General features: G+C 41.2%; 1 protein-coding gene across 2 annotated transcripts in view; it reads left to right on the top strand.

Annotated features, from left to right (window-relative positions):
• myo16 (myosin XVI) overlaps window positions 1-23351 on the top strand; it is a 743507-nt gene that overhangs the window by 345362 nt on the left and 374794 nt on the right. For both annotated transcript variants that reach the window (XM_039745919.1, XM_039745918.1), the window contains exon 18: window positions 15036-15153. In XM_039745919.1, coding sequence (XP_039601853.1) covers window positions 15036-15153 — 118 coding nt within the window. The remainder of the gene's footprint in view (window positions 1-15035; window positions 15154-23351) is intronic.

The raw sequence follows: 23351 nt of genomic DNA, 5'->3' as shown, positions 1-23351 counted from the left end.
ATTCAGGGGACTGAATCCTTAAAATCAGGGCTATTAAAATGAAGGGAAAAGAAGTTAATTAGCAGTGAAAACTGGTCATTGATTAGGAAAAGGGTTAGAAAGAAAACCTGCAGCCACTGCAGCCCTCCAGGCCCGGAGTTTGACACCCGTGATCTATCATATAGTGCCTTTCATCTATCTATCTATCTATCTATCTATCTATCTATCTATCTATCTATCTATCATACAGTGGCTTTCATATCTATCTATCTATCTATCTATCTATCTATCTATCTATCTATCTATCTATCATATAGTGGCTTTCATATCTATCTATCTATCTATCTATCTATCTATCTATCTATCTATCTATCTATCTATCTATCTATCTATCTATCTATCTATCTATTATATAGTGCCTTTCATATCTATCTATCTATCTATCTATCTATCTATCTATCTATCTATCTATCTATCATATAGTGTCTTTCACATCTATCTATCTATCTATCTATCTATCTATCTATCTATCTATCTATCTATCTATCTATCTATCTATTATATAGTGCCTTTCATATCTATCTATCTATCTATCTATCATTATATTATATATAAATATCTAGAAAAAAAATAAAAACTTAAGTAGCCTCACTTAAATTTATGATAATCATATGAAACAAGACTAAATTAGTAGCACTACAGAGCCACTAGATGGCAGCAACAGGTCTCTATTGTGCCTTACTGAAATCACTCTGAAGGAATGGCACTTTCTTTATAATTTACTTATTTTATCTTCCATCTTAATCTTATTGTTTTATATCTATATGATTGGGCCTCCTCTTCCTATCCATGCATGGACTTTACAAGACCTCTGGAGGTGTTTCTGGATGTTGATAAAACTCAACCTAAGTTAATGAGGGCCAAACATCACTGCTAAAACTTTGTTCTAACTCAGCAGAGTTGCAGTGTTTGGTTTTTTACACTAGATGGCAGCAAAGACCACAAGATAAATGGAGGCTGCCATCGAGTTGTTGACTTTGAATGTTTTCTTCGTTTGCTTTTTTCTCTGGTGGTGCCCTTTGGATTTGATGAGTGTGAACACAAACAAGTACACCTAATGATTTATTTGATTCTCTCTCTTAGTGATAACCATTTTCCATGTACACTTTTAAAAATACCGTTTCTGTAACATCACCTTTCTTGGTTATGTTGTTGCTTGCAGAACCATTTCTTAACAAAAGACCTTTTCATTCTTTGATAGTGTTCTTAGCCTGGTGTTTGGTGTTTGGAAACAGAAATCTTGAATGCATAATAGGCTACCTGGCAGGATACAACAGATCAAGAAGACCTTAACGTAGTCAGTGTAAATATATGGAACAGGAGTCCATTTCCAAATTGTGAACCCATTGGTGTTGCACAAATGTGATAATATCATCTATTCATGGTTGCCTATATGAGCGGTTACAGATTTAAATTACTAAAATCTGGAACATTTGAGTAGATGGTTAGTTTGCCAACCAAAAATGACTCCCCTAATGCATTGCTCTGAAGTACCAATTTGGCATCTTTAGTTTTAAGAGTGTAGTACAATACAATAGAATACAATATATGTAGGGAGTGCCACAATGGGCTTTAACAGGCCCTGCCTCTTGACAGCCCCCCAGCCTTCACTCTCTAAGAAGACAAGAAAGAAAAAACCCTTGTAGGGAAAAAAATGGAAATAAATCTTGGGAAATGCAATTCAAAGAGAGAGACCCCTTTCCAGGATAAGTTGGGTGTGCAGTGGGTGTCAAAAAAAGGGGGTCAATACAATAAAATACGCAGAACAGAACAGAAGCAATCCTCAATACAATACAATACAATAGTACAATAGAAATATTACAAGTACAGAGCAGAATTCAACAGGAGATGATATCACATCATAGGATTTGGATTTGTTTAGAGTCCTGGAGACCTCGGCCATCAAGCTGCCTCTCCTATTGGCCATTCCACAGCTGAGTCAGCGCTGGGCCAGCCAATCCGATGAAAGGACCCCTCTACTTGATGATACCTGCGATCCTCCATCAGGGATGACTTTACCTTAGGCAGGCAAAACAACTTGGCGGGTGGGCAGTGGCACCGAGTGCCACATGTGAGTACCGAGAAGAGAAACAGAACAGGTGAGGGTTAGTAACAAATTCTAACTATCATAAGAGGGGGGGAATCAAGCTAAAGTTAGAAAAAAAGGATTTATCAGAAAATGGCATGAACCTTCACAAAACTGATCACGTCATTTCTCAATGGAGTCTCCACCCTTCTTCTCAGTGCACTTGCGCCACCTGCCTGGAAGGTCCAGCAGAATAAAAGGCTTTGTCTCGTTCCTCGCCACCACTCGTTCACCCAAGTTATTCTCGAACACTCCGTGCTGAGGGTTACTCCAGCGGTGCAAGTTACTGTGACTTGCTGGAGACCACTGTGAAGCCTGCTATTCGATCTAAGTGGCGGGGACTGCTGTCTCAAGGGGTCCTTTTGCTGCCAGACAATGACAACACACACTGCTAAGAACACCAAGGCTTGTCTGGAAAAAACTGAAGTTTGAGGGATCGTCACATCCTCCTTATTTGCCAGATTTGGCACCTTGGGATTTCCACCTTTTTGGGCTGCAAAAAAAAAAAACTATCTGGGTGGTCGTCAATTCAAGACAGATGATGACGTGAAGATAGCGATGCTAATGCTCATGACTGACAACAGAGATGCAGCTCTAGTCAGGGTGTGCTAAACTGAAGTTGTGAGTCTTTTAAAGCTGAGACTGAAGGGGCATCTCTTATAGTAGCAGGCAGACCACTCCACAGTTTAGGGGGTCCTGTAACTAAAAGCACGTAGTAACATACAGTGTGTGTAATAGATAGATAAATATGAAAGGCACTATATAATTCTAAGACTGATAAATAAGTATTTGTACACACACACACACACAGCAGATTGACTAAAAAGGAAGAAAACATTAAAAGAAAGAAAAGCTCTGACTTGGCAGTCGCAGTCCCAGTGAGGTGCTAGGCAGGTGTAAAGGACCCCAGTTGTGCTTCTTGACGCACTTCTGCTCAATAATCAAATGGCTTAAAGTCCTCAGTGCTGGTGTGTCACCGAGGGGATGTGCAGCGTTGTTCATAATGGCACTCAGTTTTGTTTTAATCCGCCGGTTCTCAACCTGTGGGGCGTGCCCCCCTTAACTTAAACTACATTCTGATACTAGAAAAATAAATCTAGAGTTAGATAAATGTTGATAAAAGTTAAGTAGGTACAATAAAACTTGTAGCGGTGTATCGGCAGCAAAAAATCTAGGAATACATTTTATTAGGGTTTCAAAAAAACGTTATGGGGGGCGCGTTTAAAACTGTTATGAAAACTCGGGTCACAAATACTTAAAGGTTGAGAAACGCTGTTTTAATCCTCTCCTCCACTTCTACCTCCAGCGGGCCCAAGGGGCTTCCCATAACTGTGAATTGCTTGTTGATTGGGTGGGCTTCTCTTGAAGTGATTTCTCCTTAGCCCAGATGTATTGAAGATGCCAAGGACGTCACGCTAAGGGAATGCAGTCTCCCATTCTTCTGTAGTTCCTCTGTGTTACAATACACCAGTCCAACTTGGCATTACTGTTAACCCCCCAAGTACTTGTAGGAGTGGACCACCTTCACATCCACTCCTTGAACATTGAGCAGACACAGAGGCTCTTTGGTGAAGAGAAAGTGAATAACCAGTTTATTGGTTTTGCTGATGTTAAATTCCAGACAATTCTTTTTAAGAAACGACTGTTACACTTGTCATCTAAGAGTCTTGCCCGTCTCCACACTTGCTGGTCCATCTCAGTACTTGACTACAGATGTCCCATCTGAAGATGTTGCCAATGGCTGCAGGCCTGGGACATCACAGCAGTGCAGTCAGTCAGCATCAGTACATGATCTTTGGGTGCTCGTGTTTCTGCTGCCACTGCCGATGGTGGTCTTCTCCATTTCTTTTTCTCTTCAGATGTGCTGAGTGAATGGGTGTCCATCTTGGCGCCCATCCATGAAGCATCACCAGCTTGTTTTTTTTTTTGGCATATTTCCCTGACGTGTGCTTTTACCTCAGTTCCCCTCTTACTTGTTCTGCCTTATCTGTATTTAATTTTTTTTTTTGGAAGACGCCCACTCTGCTACCATTTATAACCCTCACGGGAGGATGTTGAGCAGGATGCATCAGTCAGCCTAGCAGTGGTTGCATTTCTGCCAAATGTCGCAGGCACCCACGCTCTGATCCGGTGGCACCCACGGACAGACTATGCCAAGCGATTTCCGCCCGCTACTCCTCCCACCCTCACTGATAATGTAATGCTGTGAAGAAGGCCCAGCGGACATCCCATAATTTCAGGGTTGTCGGACTCGATTAACTCCCTGATTCAATAGCATGTTATATATGGGCAGCGACGTCTGTTAGTGTTCTCAAAGTCCAGTTCATCATTTGTAAATGTTGAGGTGCTGGAGCGTGTGGTGACTGTCCCGAGGTGGAATGGGATGATATGGGCACCAGAGCGCAGTGCTATCAATGTTGAATTACATCATTGGCCTAAGAAATCTGTGAAATCAGTCCAGTTTACACGTACACTCGCATGAATCCACGTGTTTTACACTTGCATAGTAAAGTAAAAAGTAACAAGGTCATACAGTGTGATAGAGGACATGGCGTCATCCAGAAAACCAGGCAAGTGCTCATCAAGTGTGATAGCAGACATGGGGTCATCCAAAAAGCAGACAGAAAATTTCAGGAGATTTAGACATGGGGTCATCCAAAAACCAGGCAAGTGGTCATCCAGTGTGATAGCGGACATGGGGTCATCCAAAAACCAGGCAAGTGCTCATCAAGTGTGATAGCAGACATGGGGTCATCCAAAAACCAGGCATGGGGTCATCCAGTGTGATAGCAGACATGGGGTCATCCAAAAAGCAGACAGAAAATTTTAGGAGATTTAGACATGGGGTCATCCAAAAACCAGGCAAGGGGTCATCCAGTGTGATAGCGGACATGGGGTCATACAATACAATTTATTTCTGTATTGCCCAAAATCACATAAGAAGTGCAGCAGTGGGCTTTAACAGGCCCTGCCTTTTTCAATGAGGACCACATACAGAAAAATATATGAAGGGCTGGGCAACCAACTAGAGGTGAGGTATATTGCCTCATATACCTCACCTCTAGTGTATTAAGCTAGCAAAATCAATAAAATATTGGTAAATTATGCTTCATAATTGAATATGCTTAAAGAAAAAAACACATCTCAGCTCTCCATTCATGGGTTTTCGTTTATTGCATTACAAAAAAAGTTGGCTGGTTGAAATGGGAAGAACATCACAAAGATGGCTGTCAGTCATTTTTGGTTCTCAATGTGATTTTGTTCTGATTTGACAGAGAAAACGTTTGCTCATATATGTACATTGAGCCGAATAGACTGACCTTTCTTTTTGCCTGGCGTCTCATCAGAGGACCTAAATGTGTTCTAAATTCACTGTTGAAATTCTACAATTCATACTCATTCGATACAAATGAAAGTATAGAGTGGTGTACAAAAAAGCGGATTTCAATTCTGACATTAATTGAAGTATTTAGTTGGTTTTAAAAGCTTTTAATTCTAATGCTTGAATCAGCTTTAATACAGATTGTTCAATAAAAGGATAACAAGAAAAACAAAAGAATATTTTATTTAATGTCAAAATTTAGTTGTCCCTTAGTTTTTTAAGGAAACCTTTTAGCTCCGGCGTTGGTCTTCCGTTATTTATCACTTCCTGATTTGACTGAAAGTCCAATTTTGGGAATTTTTTTAAGCTTAGATATATAGTCTTCCATTTTGGCAGTCAGTTGGAACAAAAAATTAAAATTAAAATAAACGGACTGCTTCGGTGCACTTGACTTTCTGATACTGCTAACTTATTGGCGCTTCTGCGTAGAAGAACTGCAGCGACGAGCACCTGTTGGGCTCACATGTGCCCTCTTCAGGGCGGCACGGTACTGCCTGCCTTTCCTTGTGCCTTTTCACTGTGGTTTTATGTCTGGTCAGCAAGGCTAAATATGTCACACACATTCATTAAAGATATTAGCCAGACTGTGGAAAGTTAGAGTGTGCAATAACCGTGTCTGCAAACATTATATTGGCGACATACAGAGTGATAGCAACAGGCACACGACAATTACAGGCATCAACCCAGTGAGTGAGGGAGAGCGCAGTCCTAGGTGAGGCACTTTTCATGAGAGAATATGAATATGAAAAAGTTTAGGAACCCTCTTAATTCTTTGGATTTTTGTTTCTCATTGGCTGAGCTTTCAAAGTAGCAACTTCCTTTTAATATCTGACATGCCTTATGGACACAGTAGGATTTCAGCAGTGACATTAAGTTTATTGGATTAACAGAAAATATGCAATATGCATCATAACAAAATTAGACAGGTGCATAAATGTGGGCAACCTAACAGAGATATGACATCAATACTTAGTTGAGCCTCCTTTTGCTCCTTTGAGCCTCCAGACGCTGTCCTCCTATAGCCTGTGATGAGTGTCTGGATTCTGGATGGAGGTATTGTTGACCATTCTTCATACAAAATCTCTCCAGTTCAGTTCAATTTGATGGACAGCCTGCTTCAAATCATCCCATAGATTTTCGATGATATTCAAGTCAGGTGACTGTGACGGCCATTCCAGAACATTGTACTTCTCCCTCTGCATGAATGCCTTTGTAGATTTCCAACTGTGTTTTGGGTCATTGTCTTGTTGGAATATCCAACCCCTGCGTAACTTCAACTTTGTGACTGATGCTTGAACATTATCCTGAAGAATTTGTTGATATCGGGTTGAATTCATCTGACCCTCAACTTTAACAAGGACCCCAGTCCCTGAACTGGCCACCCAGCCCCACAGCATGATGGGACCTCCACCAAATTTGACAGGAGGTAGCAGGTGTTTTCTTGGAATGCGGTGTTCTTCTTCCGCCATGCAAAGCGCTTTTTGTTCTGACCAAATAACTCCATTTGTGTTTCATCAGTCCAAAGCACTTTGTTCCAAAATGAATCTGACTTGTCTAAATGAGCATTGGCATACAACAAGCAACTCTGTTTGTGGCGCGAGTGCAGAAAGGGCTTCTTTCTCATCACCCTGCCATACAGATGTTCTTTGTGCAAATTGCGCTGAATTGTAGACCGATGTACAGATACACCATCTGCAGCGAGATGTTCTTGCAGGTCTTTGGAGGTGATCTGTGGTTGTCTGTCACCATTCTCACAATCCTGCCTCTTCATATGGTGCTCCAGTATTTTTCTTGGCCTGCCAGACCTGCTGGTTTATCAGCAACTGTGCCTGTGGCCTTCCATTTCCTGATTCCATTCCTTACAGTTGAAGCTGACAGTTTAAACCTCTGAGATGGCTTTTGTAGCCTTCCCTAAACCAGGAGATTCAACAATCTTTGTTTTCAGATCTTTTGAGAGTTGCTTTGAGGATCCCATGCTGTCTGTCACTCTTCAGAGGAGAGTCAAAGGGAAGGAAGCACAACTTGTAATTGACCACCTTAAATACCTTTGACCACTCATGATTGGACACTCCTGTCTATGAAGTTCAAGGCTTAACGCGCTCATCCAACCAAGTAATCAGCACTGAGCAGTGACAGGCATTCAAATCAGCACAATGACAAGGGGACCCACATTTGTGCACAGCCAGTTTTTCACATTTGATTTCATTTCATACGACTAAATACTGCGTCACTAAAAATCTTTGTTCGGAAAGCACCGCAGTACTCTGATGTTCCTAGGAAATGAAAGACACACCACTGTGATCTTTATTGTTGAAAGGAGAGTCAGTTATTATGCAGGCTGAGAGGGGCTCCCAGACTTTTTTATATGACTGTAAATGTCAGTATCAACTAGAAAATATTACTTTCCAAATTCTGTAAATACATACAAACACCAGGCTGTGCACTATTATTTATTCCTTCTTATTGTGCTTTCATTTTTATTGTATTTGTGTAGCCGTCCCAGACCGTAGTAAAGGTGCTATATAAGTAAGTGAAATGCATTATCATTTGTTATAATTATGAGTCAATAGAATGGGCACTTCTTTACGTGCGATTTTAACTATGCGTGTTGTCCATGTGTTCCTTGACAAATCAATCATTCATTAAACAGTTTTTATTTAATCAAAAAAGAAAAATAAACAACTACATGTGCAATGTAGGATTCAAACCATCGTTAGTTGAAGAGAAAGTTTTCTTTTTTATTTATTTTAGAGATATACTCTTCCATTCAGCAATGTGCCATGAGCGGGTTTCGAACCCGGATCCCTGATAATTTCAGGTAGATTGTCTCTCAAGAATCGCAGCTCTACCTCGACTAATACGCGCAATCCTTTTTTAGACTTCGAAGATCAAGTAGCTCCTTCGTAATGTAAAAGTTATCGTCAACACCTCCGCAAACAAATCAACAGCTGTGTGGGTGTCTGTGGCATTTGTGCTCTCATCACATGCAATCCAATAAAAATCAAGCGCACCAGCTTTGTCTGACACTTGATGTTTTAAGTTAGCTGACAATTCGCCACACAACTGTGTTTCTGGACAAGCGAACGTTGTTGAATTCCTTCATTTTCTCAGGGCACATTATTCCTGCATTTTATGAAGTCACCATCTGTGAAAGGTTTCCCGTGTCGGGTAGTGAGTTGCGCCACCTTATAACCGGCTAATGTGGCATTTTCTTGTGTTTTGTTAGCACGGAAAAAATACCGTTGTTGATCTAGCAGACCAGCTGCCATTTGCTTAACTTTCTGTTCTCACTCGGCACCAGTATAGGAATTGTAGGTTGGATGTTTGGTTTCGTAATGTCCATCCATCGATCCATTATCCAACCCACTATATCCTAACTACAGGGTCACGGGGGTCTGCTGGAGCCAATCCCAGCCAACACAGGGCACACACAGCCACACTCTGGACAATTTAGAACCGTCAATGCACCTAACCTGCATGTCTTTGGACTGTGGGAGGAAACCCACGCAGACACGGGGAGAACATGCAGACTCCACACAGGGAGGACCCAGGAAGCGAACCCAGGTCTCCTAACTGCGAGGCAGCGGCGCTACCCAGTGCGCATTTCATAGTGTCGACGCACATTATACTCTTTCATCACTGCAATAGTTCCATTGCAAATCAAACAGACTCACTTGCCCTTCACTTCTAGGAAGAAATATTCATTTTCCCACCGCGTTAGTGATGGGTCGTTCTTGAACGATTCGTTCATTTTGAACGAATCATTAATGTGACTCGGGAAGAACGAGTCGTCTCGTGGGAGTGATTCGTTCAGTCGTGCATGCGCATTTGCGCAACTTCCTATAGTTTCTGTATTGGTAATGATTCACTTGTTTCGAGTCTTCGGGTTTTTCGAGTCGTTCGTTCATCACGTGACAGCCCCATAAGCTTAACCTAGTATGCAGTCTGAGCCGGAAACAGAATTGATTAGTTCATCTCTCGAGTCTTCGGGTTCGAGTCGTTCGTTCATCACGTGACAGCCCCATAAACCTAACCTATGCGGTCTGAGCCGGAAACAGAATTGAACGAAATGACTCGAAAAATGATTCGTTCATTTTGCTGAACGAGACTCAAAGGTCCGAGTCGGTAAAATGATCCAAACTTCCCATCACTACACCGCGTCTGAACTTTTCTGCACTCACTTGCAATTGTGCGTTTCTTTGGTTCTGCCATTTTTGGTCACCTGTAGCAAAACTGTTCTTTGGTTGTGCTTGTTTGTGAAGATGCTGCCTTGATCAAGACAGTAGCTCGATCTTGTGTTAAAACTAAGAAGTACAATACAGTTAGGAGCAAGTTTCATGTGTGGGCCATATTTCATTGCATTTGTAGAATATGCTGCAGGCCATTCCACATAAACGCTACAAGATCGAATACATTTCATTACGACACAAGAACGGGGATACCAAATAGATTTTTTTTTTCCATTGTGTTTTAAGAATGATGTCTTCAAGGTGGTGGACATCATTAGTGATACACTCTTCGAGACGATTTCTGAACGCTCACATGACTCGTTTGTCCATTTCAAAGGGAATAGCGGTTACAGTAATCCCTCGCTATATCGCGCTTCGACTTTCACGGCTTCACTCTATCGCGGATTTTATATGAAAGCATAACTAAATATATAACGCGGATTTTTCGCTGCTTCGCGGGTTCTGCGGGCAATGTGTCTTTTTACTTCCTGTACATGCTTCCTCAGTTGGTTTGCCCAGTTGATTTCATACAAGGGACGCTATTGGCGGATGACTGAGGAGCTAACCAATCAGAGCACGCAGTTAAGTTCCTGCCTGCTGAATGCAGTGTTAACCAGGAAGTCTCGTCTCGCTCATTCAGCATCAACGTGTTTCGCTGTGTAAAGAGTTGTGCTCTTTTGTGTTTATCTTGGTGCATAGTCAAGCCCTTCATTGTGGCTCCAAAACGATCTGCTACTGCTTGAGGGGCCGTGCTCATGCGCAAACGGAAGATGTTAATGATTGTCGATAAGGTAAACGTTTTGGATTTGTTGAAGGCTACGATTCCTTTTATTTAAAAAGTAGGAAAGGAATATAAGATCTACGGTCGCAGTGTCCTTTTAACCAGGGTGCAAAACAAGTTGTAAGTGGATGTAATAAGACAGTAGTCTGGATGGAATCTCCTTTAGGGATTTGGATTGAAGAAGAACAACGGCGGTGCTGCACAGTAACCTGAAGTGGCTCCTTTAAGCGCTGTAACGCTCTCCTTTGTTGTGCAGTAAAACTAAACTCATTGTTATCGGACAAGTCGTCGTGTCATTGTTGGTGAGTAACCATAATTAATTTTCTACTTACAGTACTTAGTACATGTACGTACGTTTAGTGTCACTGTACACACACATTTACTTTATACTATTTTTGTTGCATTGTACGTATTTATTGCTGGTGGCATGTCTATCGTAATGGCTGTAACATATGTGATATCGGAGACACTCAATATCTTTAAAATAATATTTAGGTTTTACTGTATATAAACAGTGTGTTTACTGTATATACATAATTTCAATGAATCTTACCTAATATCTAAGAGAATACAAAGAGATTATGCTGTTTAACTCTGCAGGGAATATTTCTAAACAGCGTGCGAGAGTTTATAAGGGCTTAAAATATATAAAAATAACCATACGAACATATGGTTTCTACTTCACGTATTTTCACCTATCGCGGGGGGGGTCTGGAACGCAACCCCCACGATCAAGGAGGGATTACTGTATTTCGTAGCGAGTAGCGTCCTTAAGGGCTTCAAGGTTTGGAGGTCGGTGTGTGTATCCCTTCGACTTGAGAAGTCACACGGAGCGAGATCAGGTGAACATGAAGGCCACCCGACATCGCCACACAGGGAGATCACCTTTCCCGGAAAACTTGCATGGAACTCCGCGTAGGCCGTATGAGTTGTTCCTCCATCCTGTCGACACCAGGCATCCGCCACATCCATTTCTTTCAGTTCTCTAGCATTTCAATGTTACGTTCAGACGTGACACTGATTGTTGCTCCACCCTTCTCAAAAAACTAAGGGCCTACAATGCCAAATTCTGCAATGGTGCCCCAGTCTGTAACCCGCTCACTGTGCAGGGGTCTCTGATGAAGTTCATGAGGTTTGGTTTCTGCCCAATAGTGAAAGTTTTACTTATTTACACCACCATTCAAATGGCAATGAGTCTCGTCGCTGCACATGACGATGGTATCTCGATGAACGGTTTGCAGAACGTTGGCGCACACGACTCTCTACAGCTCTCCCAGTCTCTCTCAGCGAGTTCCTGCACTCCCATCATTTTGTATGGATGGAAATGAAGGTCCACATACAAAATCCTCCTAAAAGACGTGTTGGAAATTCCTAAGGCTGAAGAGCTGAACGTTTAGGAGACTGAAAAATTGAGGCCCTTACAGCTTGGATGTTTTCAGGTGTTTGTACAGCACAAGGACGGCCTGGAGATTCGCTGTTCAATGTTTTGCCCGTCTGCCTATATTTTGCGACTTGGGACGTCACCGTTAGGTGGAATGCTGAAGTGTGTTCGGAAGGCGTGTTGCATAGTGATGATGGATTCGTTGTTTTTGAAGAACGCTTCGACAGCAAAAGCACGGTGGGCACCGGACCAAGGCATGAGGCTGAATGAAAACTACAAGGGATCGCCTAGCAAAGGACTCCCACGCCCACCCAACCCACTCGGCCGCCTCTGCCTCACGCAATGACTTTGAGAAATGTGCTACTTAATGTTGGCTCACCCAGTACAATGAGCCCAGGTTATCAGCCTGCAGTTCATCGGTTCCCAAATCTGATTATGTTGACCTCTTTTGTAAGTCGCTTTGGATGAAAAGCATCTGCTAAGCCAATAAATGTAAGTGTAGAAAGTCAGATATAGCCAAGGACCCGGAGACCTCAGCCAGCGTGCAGTTCACCAAACTCCTGGACATTTTATTTTTCGCTCGAGTCAGTGCTGGACCAATACATTCTGATGAAAGGGCCCTGATTGTTCCAATGACTCCTTTATCTAAGATGACTTTTCCGTTAGAAAGACAGACTGCCCAAAATTGGGCTACACCCGTTCACATGATGGTTTTTCATCATTTATCATTTATTGATCATTTATGTTAGGTAGAATGCCTAGAGGGGGCTGGGTGGTCTCGTGGCCTAGGACCCCCTGCAGATTTTATTTTTTCTCCAGCTGTCTGGAGTGTTTTTTTGTTTTTTTTTTTCTGTCCTTCCTGGCCATTGGACCTTACTGTTATTCTGTGTTAATTAGTGTTGTCTGATTTTAAAATTTATGTTTAAAGAACGAGATCGCGAATACAAGCGGCTGAAATGAGTTTCCTCCGCAGGGTGTCTGGTCTTTTCCTTAAAGATAGGGTGAGAAGCTCAGAGTAGAGCCGCTGCTCCTCCGCATCGAGATCAGTCAGATGAGGTGGCTCAGGCATCTGATCAGGATGCCTCCTGGACGCCTCCCTGGTGAGGTGTTCCCGGGTACGTCCAACCGGGAGGAGGCCCCAGGGAAGATCCAGGACACGCTGGACGGACTATGTCACTCGGCTGGCCTGGGAACGCCTTGGGATTCCGGAAGAGCTGGAAGAAGTGGCCAGGGAGAGGGAAGTCTGGGCCTCTCTGCTTAAGCTGCTGCCCCGAAACTCGGATAAGCGGAACAGGATGGATGGATGGATGGATGGATGATTTTAATTCTTACTTTGTCTTTTTTTCTATTTCTTAATCATGTAAAGCACTTTGAGCTACATTATTTGTATGACAATGTGCTCTATAAATAAATGTAGTTGTAGTTGTTGTTTTAACAATGGCCATCTTTCTGGAAACAGGTCCTTATCAGGGAGAAGTGGCCAGCGAGTCAGGAATCTCTCAGCCCACCTTGTGCTAGAAACCTTAAAACCAACTGAGGTGGCCCTACATTCAGTTTCCATATAGTGTGGTTGTACAGTAGGGGTCAACGTAAAATGGAAATTTACAGGATCCATAGTGGACACTGAACCTGTAGACTTGTGAGTTTGTGAAGCACATTTTGAAAGTGAACAGCATCCAGAAGGTGCTTTATAGGCGTACAGCAGTTGTTTCCATTATACAGATGAAATTATCAGGCCTTACTGACCTTGCACTTTCTAGAGTAAGTAGACCTGCACTTCCAGGGCAGATATCTAAATGTAATTCTATGACCATCTTATAAAGAAGACAAGACTTGATTCCTTGGAATAATTTATTAAGTCTTAAATCAGGGGGCTAGAATTCTTCTATAGTTCTCATTTGATAGCATTTTATTTTATTTCTTTCATTTATCCATAAGGGGGCAGCATGTCCTCATATTTCAGTTTGGAAAATTAAAGCTCTAAGTGACCTGCCTTGTGCACAATGAATAGTACTTTTCAATTATTTCTCTCTATTATATAAAAAAAATCTTGGGAGGTAGACAAGGGAGATGAGACGTGATCTTCTCGGAAGACACATTAACATCACGCGAGACAAGGCAGTGAGACAAAAGGACAACTGCTGTACAGGCTTTTAAATGATTCATATAGTGCCTTTCACATCTATCTATCTATCTATCTATCTATCTATCTATCTATCTATCTATCTATCTGCCTTTCACATCTATCTATCTATCTATCTATCTATCTATCATATAGTGCCTTTCACATCTATCTATCTATCTATCTATCTATCTATCTATCTATCTATCTATCTATCTATCTATCTATCTATCTATCAATCATATAGTGCCTTCACATCTATCTATCTATCTATCTATCTATCTATCTATCTATCTATCTATCTATCTATCATATAGTGCCTTTCACATCTATCTATCTATCTATCTATCTATCTATCTATCTATCTATCTATCTATCTATCATATAGTGCCTTTCACATCTATCTATCTATCTATCTATCTATCTATCTATCTATCTATCTATCTATCTATCATATAGTGCCTTTCACATCTATCTATCTATCTATCTATCTATCTATCTATCTATCTATCTATCTATCTATCTATCAATCATATAGTGCCTTCATATCTATCTATCTATCTATCTATCTGCCTTTCATATCTATCTATCTATCTATCATATAGTGCCTTTCATATCTATCTATCTATCTATCTATCTATCTATCTATCTATCTATCTATCTATCTATCTATCTATCTATCTGTTATATAGTGCCTTACACATTTATCTATCTATCTTATAGTGCCTTTCACATCTATCTATCTATCTATCCATCCAAGTACACAAATAAATATATAAATCCAGAATTAAGTCAGGTGAATGTATGGCTTTTACTACAATTGACGCTGCCTTTATTCTTTAAGGTAACTAATTCTGGACACCTGAAACAAAAATATTTCAACACCAAATGACAATAAGGGTGAAGGCTAAGAACAAATTTTTGTGTCACTCATACAGATCATTTCTGCTTGATTATATTAAAAAAGGTCACATTACCTATATTGATTTTCTTTTTCTTTTTTTGTTTTTTTTAGGCAATAGAGAATTTGTTTCTAATCCTGTCTGCGATTTTGCACCTTGGCGACATTAGATTTACTGCCCTCACAGATGCCGAGGTGGCATTTGTTGCAGATCTGCAGTTGCTGGAACAAGGTGAGTGACACGATGCTTTTCCAGGCTCTGTCCACAGGGGGTGCACTTTACTCTGCAGTAGCAGGCCTCATTATGCCGGTGTTTGGTTAAACGGACTTCCTTCATTGATTTATCCAGTGAGTTTTACATTCTGTCCTGATGGCCCACTGTGTCATGAGATTTTTATACCAACCAATTTCCAATTTGGTGCACCTTTCTTCCTTCTAATTGACCTCATTGTTCTTACCGGGTGAGTGTCACTGTGCTTCTCCAGGGTCTGTCCACACTGCTGTAACTGGTCTCATTGTATTGTATGTGGCTGAACCGACTTCTTCTGTTGTTTAGTCCAATGGTTCTCAAGTTCATTTCTAGACACCCACTTTGGCTATGAGTTTTCATTCCAAACAGTTTCATAGACAGCTGCTGTTAATTGATGTCATTGTTCAGGTGCTGGAACAAGGTGAATGTCACTGTGCTATTCCTGGCTTTGTCAGCAGGGGGAGCACCTTAGAATGCAGTAACTCGCCGGTTCTCAGCCTGTGGGGTGCGAAGTACCAAAAAAGGGGGCGCAAAGATGTGAAAAAAAGAAAACAAGAATGGAAAATATGAAAAATACATTTATTGAAACCCAAACAAATTAACTTAAACCCACATTCTGATACTAGTAAAATAAATATAGAGTTAGATAAATGTCGATAAAAGTTAAGTTGGTATAATGAAACTTGTAGCAGTGTATCGGCAGCAAAAAATATAGGAATACATTTTATTAGGGTTTTAAAAAATGTTGGGGGGGGCGCGATTAAAACTGTTATGAAAACTCGGGTCGCAAATACTTAAAGGTTGAGAAACGCTGCAGTAAGTCATTCTCATTGTACTTCTCTTTGGTTGAACTGACTTCTTGAAGAGTTTAGTCATGGACGGCCTCCGTGGCTGCAGGTTTTTATTTCACAGGCTCACTGATAACTTCTGATTGAACTCATTGTGCAGTTTCTGAAACTGTTGTGATTTACAAAATGGCAGAAAGTCAGAATTAGAGTTAGCTGCCCCATCATGGATTGCTCATAAGAAATGTGATGATTTGCTTAGTTATGTAGAAACAGAAAATACACAGTAGTAGTCCAGGCAAATATTTGAAATATTGAAATGTGCGCTTCAGTTTTAAATGATTTAAGTGTAAATATTTTCGATTGTAACAGAAATTTGTCAGCGGTCACCCTCTGATTGAGGTTGGAACGCTAGATGGCACTATACCAGTGATTAACCCGACACACAGACACTGGCAACACGTTATTAAAACACCAAGAAGCTGTTTAATTTCTTTTCTTCAAGTAATTAGCGCCCAAAGCACCTCCACCACAATAAACAAATAAACAAAATAATATTTAAATCTTCAGATCTCTCCTCCACACCTCCCAGCAAGCTCTGTCCTCTACCACCCAACTCCAGCTTGCTTGCTGGGTTCCCATCAGTCCTTCAAATAGTCCTTGACCCGGAAGTGCTTCTGTCCTTCTGACCACGTGACTGACTGCAATTTCCGGGTCTAATGAAGATCTGACATTTTCTTCAGCATCCTTGTGACCATAGACATATATAGATAGACGCCACATTCACTGTGTTGCCCAGTCAACACGATACGTCAGTGCGTCCACCATATTGCGAGTGGCAAAAGTGCCATTTAAACTAATACAGGTAGACGTGGAAACCGGGTTTTCTGATGAAAAAACAATAACGTTTACATACAACAGATTTTAGCAAATCATTTAAATTCAATTATATATATTGATTTATACACTAATAATGGCAATTATTAAATAATAATAATAATAATTATGATTATTATTGGATAATTCCTCCCGTATAAGTAACATTTCTCAGACTGCCTCCTTCCATCTCCAAAACATTTCTAGACCTTGTCCTGTTCTTACACAACACAGTACTGAAGTATCAGTTAATGCCCTCGTCACCTCACGTGTAGATTACTGTAATGCTATTCTATCTGGCATCCCACAAAAACGTATCCATCGCTTACAACTTCTTCAAAATTCTGCTGCCAGGATAATAACCTGCTGTTCTTAATCCACTGATCACATCACACCGATTCTCTCTCAACTTCACTGGCTCCCTGTTCACTACTGAATACGACACACAATCCCGCTCCTAACATTTAAGGCTCTCCACAACCTCACTGATCTCCTGCTGGCACTCCTCTCGCTCACTCAGATCCTGTAATCTGAGCGTATTCAGTCTGGCAATATGGTGCCACCTTAGTTTGTAGAAGACAGAGACGACTCAAGACATGAGTATAAGATGATGGTTGTCAATTTCAAACTGTGTTTCCTCCATGTGCTCCTTCATCTGAACCAATCTCAGCCCGAACAACCTGATTGATCAAAGATACACTGACAGCTTGCCCTCATGTCGACTGTCGGATAACACGCTCAGCTACTTTGACCACCTTGACTGGACCCTCAGAAGGAATCATCAAACCTCCTTTGTTTTTTAATGTGACAGAGTGGTAGCTTTGATCATATGATGCCGGTACAGCATCTGTTACCAAACTAGCACGGCACACGTCACAGGACAACTTTCTCAAAATCCCGTCTAAGGGCTACCTGACCTCCCACTGCTTCCTGAGGTGGATATCTTTGGGAAACCTTCAAAGTTTGAGAAATTTTAACAGCTACTGTAACAACAATCTACATAGTTAGTGACTGAATACGTTTAGCCAAAACGTTGTTTGGAGGCTCACTTCAGCACATGAATGCATAGCTTTGCTAGCATAGCCTGGCGTAGCTAAAGTTAGGATTATAAAACAGGATTTTCTATATATATATATATATATATATATATATATAACCAAAACAATTGAAGGGGTGAGTTCCAAAACCTGCTAAGTACATTTTTTGGCGAACTTTAGGTGAAGCATGGTTCTGACTCATCAAAGGGTCGGCTATGTGCTTGGCATTGAAGTGGGCTTCAAAACCTGCTAAGTACCAAAATATAGTGCTATAAATTTTGTTGTGAGTTCCAAAACCTGTTAAATACATAACCAGCTTAGTTCCAAAAGCTGCTAAGTACACCAGCCAATCATCTCAATATGCCACACTCAGAGTTTTAGGAAGAGACTGGCAGGTGCTTAACTACAAGTCTGCAACTGCAAAAGTCTGCAAAAAAAAGCTCCCATTTCACTTGACAAAAGTTCGAGTGGTGGAAATAAGAAGTAACATAAACATAAAGACCACGTATTCGGGCGACTTTTGCAGTCACAGTATTGTGAAACGTGGCAGCAAAATAAAAAACTTGTCAGCTGACCCACTTCCACTGAATTGTTGCGTTAATCCAGGAAAAGCAAAGGATGTCGAAATGTTGCTTAGCAAAATGGGAGTCAATATGGACAATCCGCAATCAGAAAAAGTTAAAGAGTTCTACCTCCCAATCATTGGAACTGCCAACAAAAACACTAAACCAATGGCAGACAGGGATACTGAAATATATGATGAAGACGATGTAGAATATTGACATTCTAATGATTGCTTATAACTTGTTTAATTTACTACTTCAACAATGCTTAACAGGAATTCATGACTTTTAGCATTACTTTTTAGCTAAATAGTTTAGAGACTAACAGCTCTGAATTTCTTTTGTTATATAATAAAAATATTTCAGGATCCAGAGCACTTTTGATGAAAGTTTCTACTTATAGGTTTATGGGATAGCATTGATTTAGCGTCAAAACCTGCTAAGTATGTTTTTTTCCTATTTTTTACAAAAATGTAAAATATTCAGATTTCTGAGATGTCCAGCAATTGACCTTCAGTAATGTAGCAACCAACATTCTGCAAAAAGAATTTTAAAAATATCATTTCAAATACTCTCCTTTAACAAAAAGTTGTCTCCTGTACTTAGCTGATTGTGCAACTCAGCTCTTCAATTGTTCAGCTTTGCCTATGAAATGTAATCTGGTTTGGAGAGTACAGCGGTTTGTACAATCCCAAGCAGCACATTCATTCAGCAGCAAGTCATTACTTCACTCCACAGCAGTGCCACTTGCAATATGGCGGTGACATTGACGTACGATGCTGCTGGTCATGCGGCGTCTAGTAATTCTATCCTTGTGACTATCTCGTACTTCTGGGTACAAGGAAAGTACGAGTCACCAGGTTCTTCGACAGCTCCCCCTGGTGGCACTCAACAGGGCTGAGAAACCGAACTCCAAGTCCCAGGATGCCCTGCGGGAATCCAGTGCACTGCCACACTGCAGCATTTTGGGGGTAGCAGTGTCGACAAGTAGGTGGCTTCCCCCATCCTCCCATTCCAGGAGCGTCCCGGCCGGATTGAGCTGCCGGCTGTCCATCACAAGGTCCATAGAGGGCTAGCAAAGGATCAAAAAGAACTTAATATTCATAATCACAACGATACCCCACATGCTTTTTTTTTTTTTTAAATTGCCAGCCACCCTTCAATATTCCACTAGGACCCCCTTCATATAAGTATGTATGAGAGGGATGCCAGTTGCCTGTCACTCTTAGCACTGGGATTCACTGTCACCAGCCCTACCTAACATTCAGGTGTCCTTGTGACGCTCTTTCTGTGATGTGCCGTTTACCAACCAGACAATGTCTGATTTCCATCGCAATTGAGATGTGACTTCTCAGCTTTGATAATCCTGCGGGCAAGAAAGCAGCAGTCTTCCCACACTGGGTGCCCTAATAATTGCTGCTTTGTTGTGTAGGACCCTGTGGTGACTCTATATTCCCTTTTATATTCTTTATTTTCTAGACCTTAATAAGACGCCACAGATCCCATACATTCTCCACTCGATGGTCAGATCTGAAGAGATCTGCTGTGATCTCTTTGCCAATATATGTAAAATGTTGGCACGGTATCTCTGGCCAAGTGGAAGGTAGGTACTCTCTAACATCAAACATTGGCACCGTATCTGATCGCGTTCAGCTCTGATGGGAGAGCGTCCCCCACATGGCTGTGATATCTCTGCCAATGAGCAGCTACCCTCTAAATCAGGGGTCGCCAAGTCCAGTCCTGTAGGACCATCGTGGCTGCAGGTTTTCATTCTCACCCTTTTCTTAATGAGTGACCTGTTTTTGCTGCTAATTAACTTCTTTTGAACTAATTTGAATTGACTTGCTCTTGAAGAATCAGACCCTTTAATTGTTTCTTTTTCCTTAAACAATAATGAGATAGAAAATGAGCCAAAACAACTGGGGCTTCAAGCATAACGCCTTGCATAGAATTCGCACTATAACATGACGTAAGCACAAAAGTGGAAATGTGCTTACGCACAAAAAAATCCAGATGCATAAATCTGTGTGTTTGCCAACTTCCACGTTCTTCCGCTACATAAATCCCGCTCAGCGTGGAAATTAACGCACGTGTACGCACCTGCTGTCCTGCCCAGTCTCCTCCCAGAATTACACCTCTTTGAATATGCAAATCAATATAAATAGCCCTTAAGCTCAGCCTTCTGTGAAAAGGCAATGACAAAAGCACGGGAGGAAAATAGAAGGCAAAGAAAAATGTACTATTTGTTGGTTTAAACAGTGGGATTAACAACAAAAGGAAGTTGATCGAGTGACATAGTGTGTCGGAGAAACTCAAAAGCTCAAGTTCACAAAGTCGCACTGTGCCAAAATAAAAAAGAAGTTGTCAAATATCAACGTCTGCGTGAAAAGGCTGAGTGTCATATGAAAGCTTATTAGGGCACAGAGAAAAAAAAAAGACACACGAAGCACGAAATGTCAACTTTTATCTCGAAATTTGCACTTTAATCACATAGTTTGTTTTATCATTAAAGTAGAACATCAAAAACTTCATCTTAAAATCGTTTAATTTACTAGTTTCTCAAATCCCATCGTAACTAAAGTCGCACGTTAAATGCTTTGCTTTGTTTTGTATTTGTTCTTCTATGTGCTCTATGTGTGTGAATCACTACGTGCTTCTTAAACGGGCTTTCTCTTCCTCCGACAGGACACAGAATCCATTACATTCGTGACATTACAGCTCTCTGAATAATTGAAATACTGAGATGTATACGTGATATCATTTTCATGATGATAGGAGTTAAAGCATGTTATTAAACATGGGAACACAATGGCGCAGTGATTGTTCATGTCTCATGCAAGATGCTTGCTGCGCCATGCGCGACCTTCGATGAAATAATTTATTGTAGCAGTACTGTCTCTTTCAAACGTGCTAACCTCCAATTCTTGTTCTTAGTTTTCTTTCTCGAAATACCCAATCGCCACACAATCAGCTCTGTGCTAAACGTTAAGCCATCTGTAAGCTTAGAACGCCGATTCTTCAAAACCTTTAAGGAACATCGAAATATCTTCATAGTACGTGTTTAATTATTCTATCTGTCTACCCTTCCAGTGTTGCGTCAGCACAAGCAAGAATACAACGCGAGGCAGGAACACACCGTGAACGGAGCACCAGCGCCTCACTAGCGCTGCGGCACTGTGTAGTTAAAGTTAAAGTTTTACCTGTATAATATAATAAATATATTTTGCTGCATTTCATCTTAAAAATGATATTGTCATCATACTGTATGTAAATATGTGCTTTGTAAAGTGCCTCAGGTTGTGCAATTTTATAACTGTATCATAAGTACATTACCTGCCTGTAAACTTGCAAGTACAGACAGTTCTACAAGGAGCACATGATGGACTGATTGAGTGCGTTTAGAGTTCTTCAGATGAAACTGTTTGTGAACAGCGAGGTCCAAACAGGAAAGGCTCTGAAGCATTTACCGTATGGAAGCAGTTCAAATAGACAGCATGGCTGAGGCAGCGTGTGCTTGATGCTGTATACCGATAATTCTCTTTCCGATCAGCTGCTGTACTCCTGTGATTCATACTCAGATACACTGATATAAATACTACGAGTGGTGCAGTGAGAGTAATAAGGAAAAAGATGATCTCATGTGGCAACTGCTAACAGGAGCAGCTGAAAGAAGAAGAAGGTGCAGTTAGAGTAACAACGATAAAGCAGTTATGGTATTTAGAATAGTTTGGCCATTCTGTGGACCATTATATTGTTACAGGTTAATTACAATCAGATGCATTAAACTAATAAACAATATGCGGTTAATTTCAGTGTATTTATAAAGCCACGTCAGGGATGTGGATCTGAACAAAGAAAGGGTAACCACACAGGAACAGCAGCACTGCTTTGACGCTGGGTGCCGCCAGTCTGCAAAACCGAGCGCGGAACTTGCGTACGACAGAGTATGAGCTACCGTGGAAATGTGCATGGCTTTACGGCAAGTTTAGGTTTTATACACCGCGATTTGAACGTGGAAACGTTCTTACGCAACATTTCTGTGCCTACGCACCGTTTATACATGAGGCCCCCGGTGTCCATCATACAGTGTCTGAAAATAAAGAAAGATGAAGGTCTGAGGAATGTCGATCTGCTCTTAGAAAGAGAACATCGACAATTTCTGAAATGTCTGCCATTGCACAATGAGAGCAGCAACAAAGCAATGAAATTAAAGAACGAGTTTAATTAACGACAAGAATCGGCACCTCATTAAGCAGCTGGCTGGAGTGAAACTGAGGCCCTGACTTAGCTGGTCTTCTGTTGGCTCCCTCACTTCACATTTCATTTCTGTTTGGGTGCCGCTTAAGGAAAGAAATGAAGCAATTCAGAGGAACAATGAAGAAATTCAGGGGAACAAAGAAGTTAATTAGCAGCACAAACAGGACACTCATTAAAAAAAGTGTTAGAATGAAAACCTGCAGCCACGGTGGTCCTCCAGGACCGGACTTGGCGATCCCTGGTTTAAGACACACGTAGCTCTGATCGCTCTCTCCCAAAAACGTCAAACGTTACTCCTTAACAATAACTAGATGATGATGTCTGCTGAACAAACAGGTATCGCTAGCTAAGCGGAGGCAAGGTGCACTCCAACATGTGGCGACAGGTAGACAGCTGCCCTATGACATCCTAAAACTGGAAGAGCAGCACCTCAAGTTTAGAGTCGAATGACTTTTGAAGTGAAAACATAGCTTGAACATGCAGGTGACGCACACATTGCCTGTCCTAGAGAATCACTAATCACCCCGTGGCCAGATGTTTGATGGTCATTGTGATGCCAGCGGACAACTGAAAAAATGAATTTGCATATGCAGACCTGTTACTTCTGCTTCACGACCCCGCATTTCTTTCAAACAAGAGTATCTGACTGCTGGCGAAGGTGC

Source organism: Polypterus senegalus, chromosome 2 (assembly GCF_016835505.1).
Source record: "Polypterus senegalus isolate Bchr_013 chromosome 2, ASM1683550v1, whole genome shotgun sequence".
Classification (NCBI taxonomy): Eukaryota; Metazoa; Chordata; class Cladistia; order Polypteriformes; family Polypteridae; genus Polypterus; species Polypterus senegalus.
The sequence above is the reverse complement of the archived record's forward strand: the minus strand, read 5'-3'. Positions and strand labels throughout refer to the sequence as shown.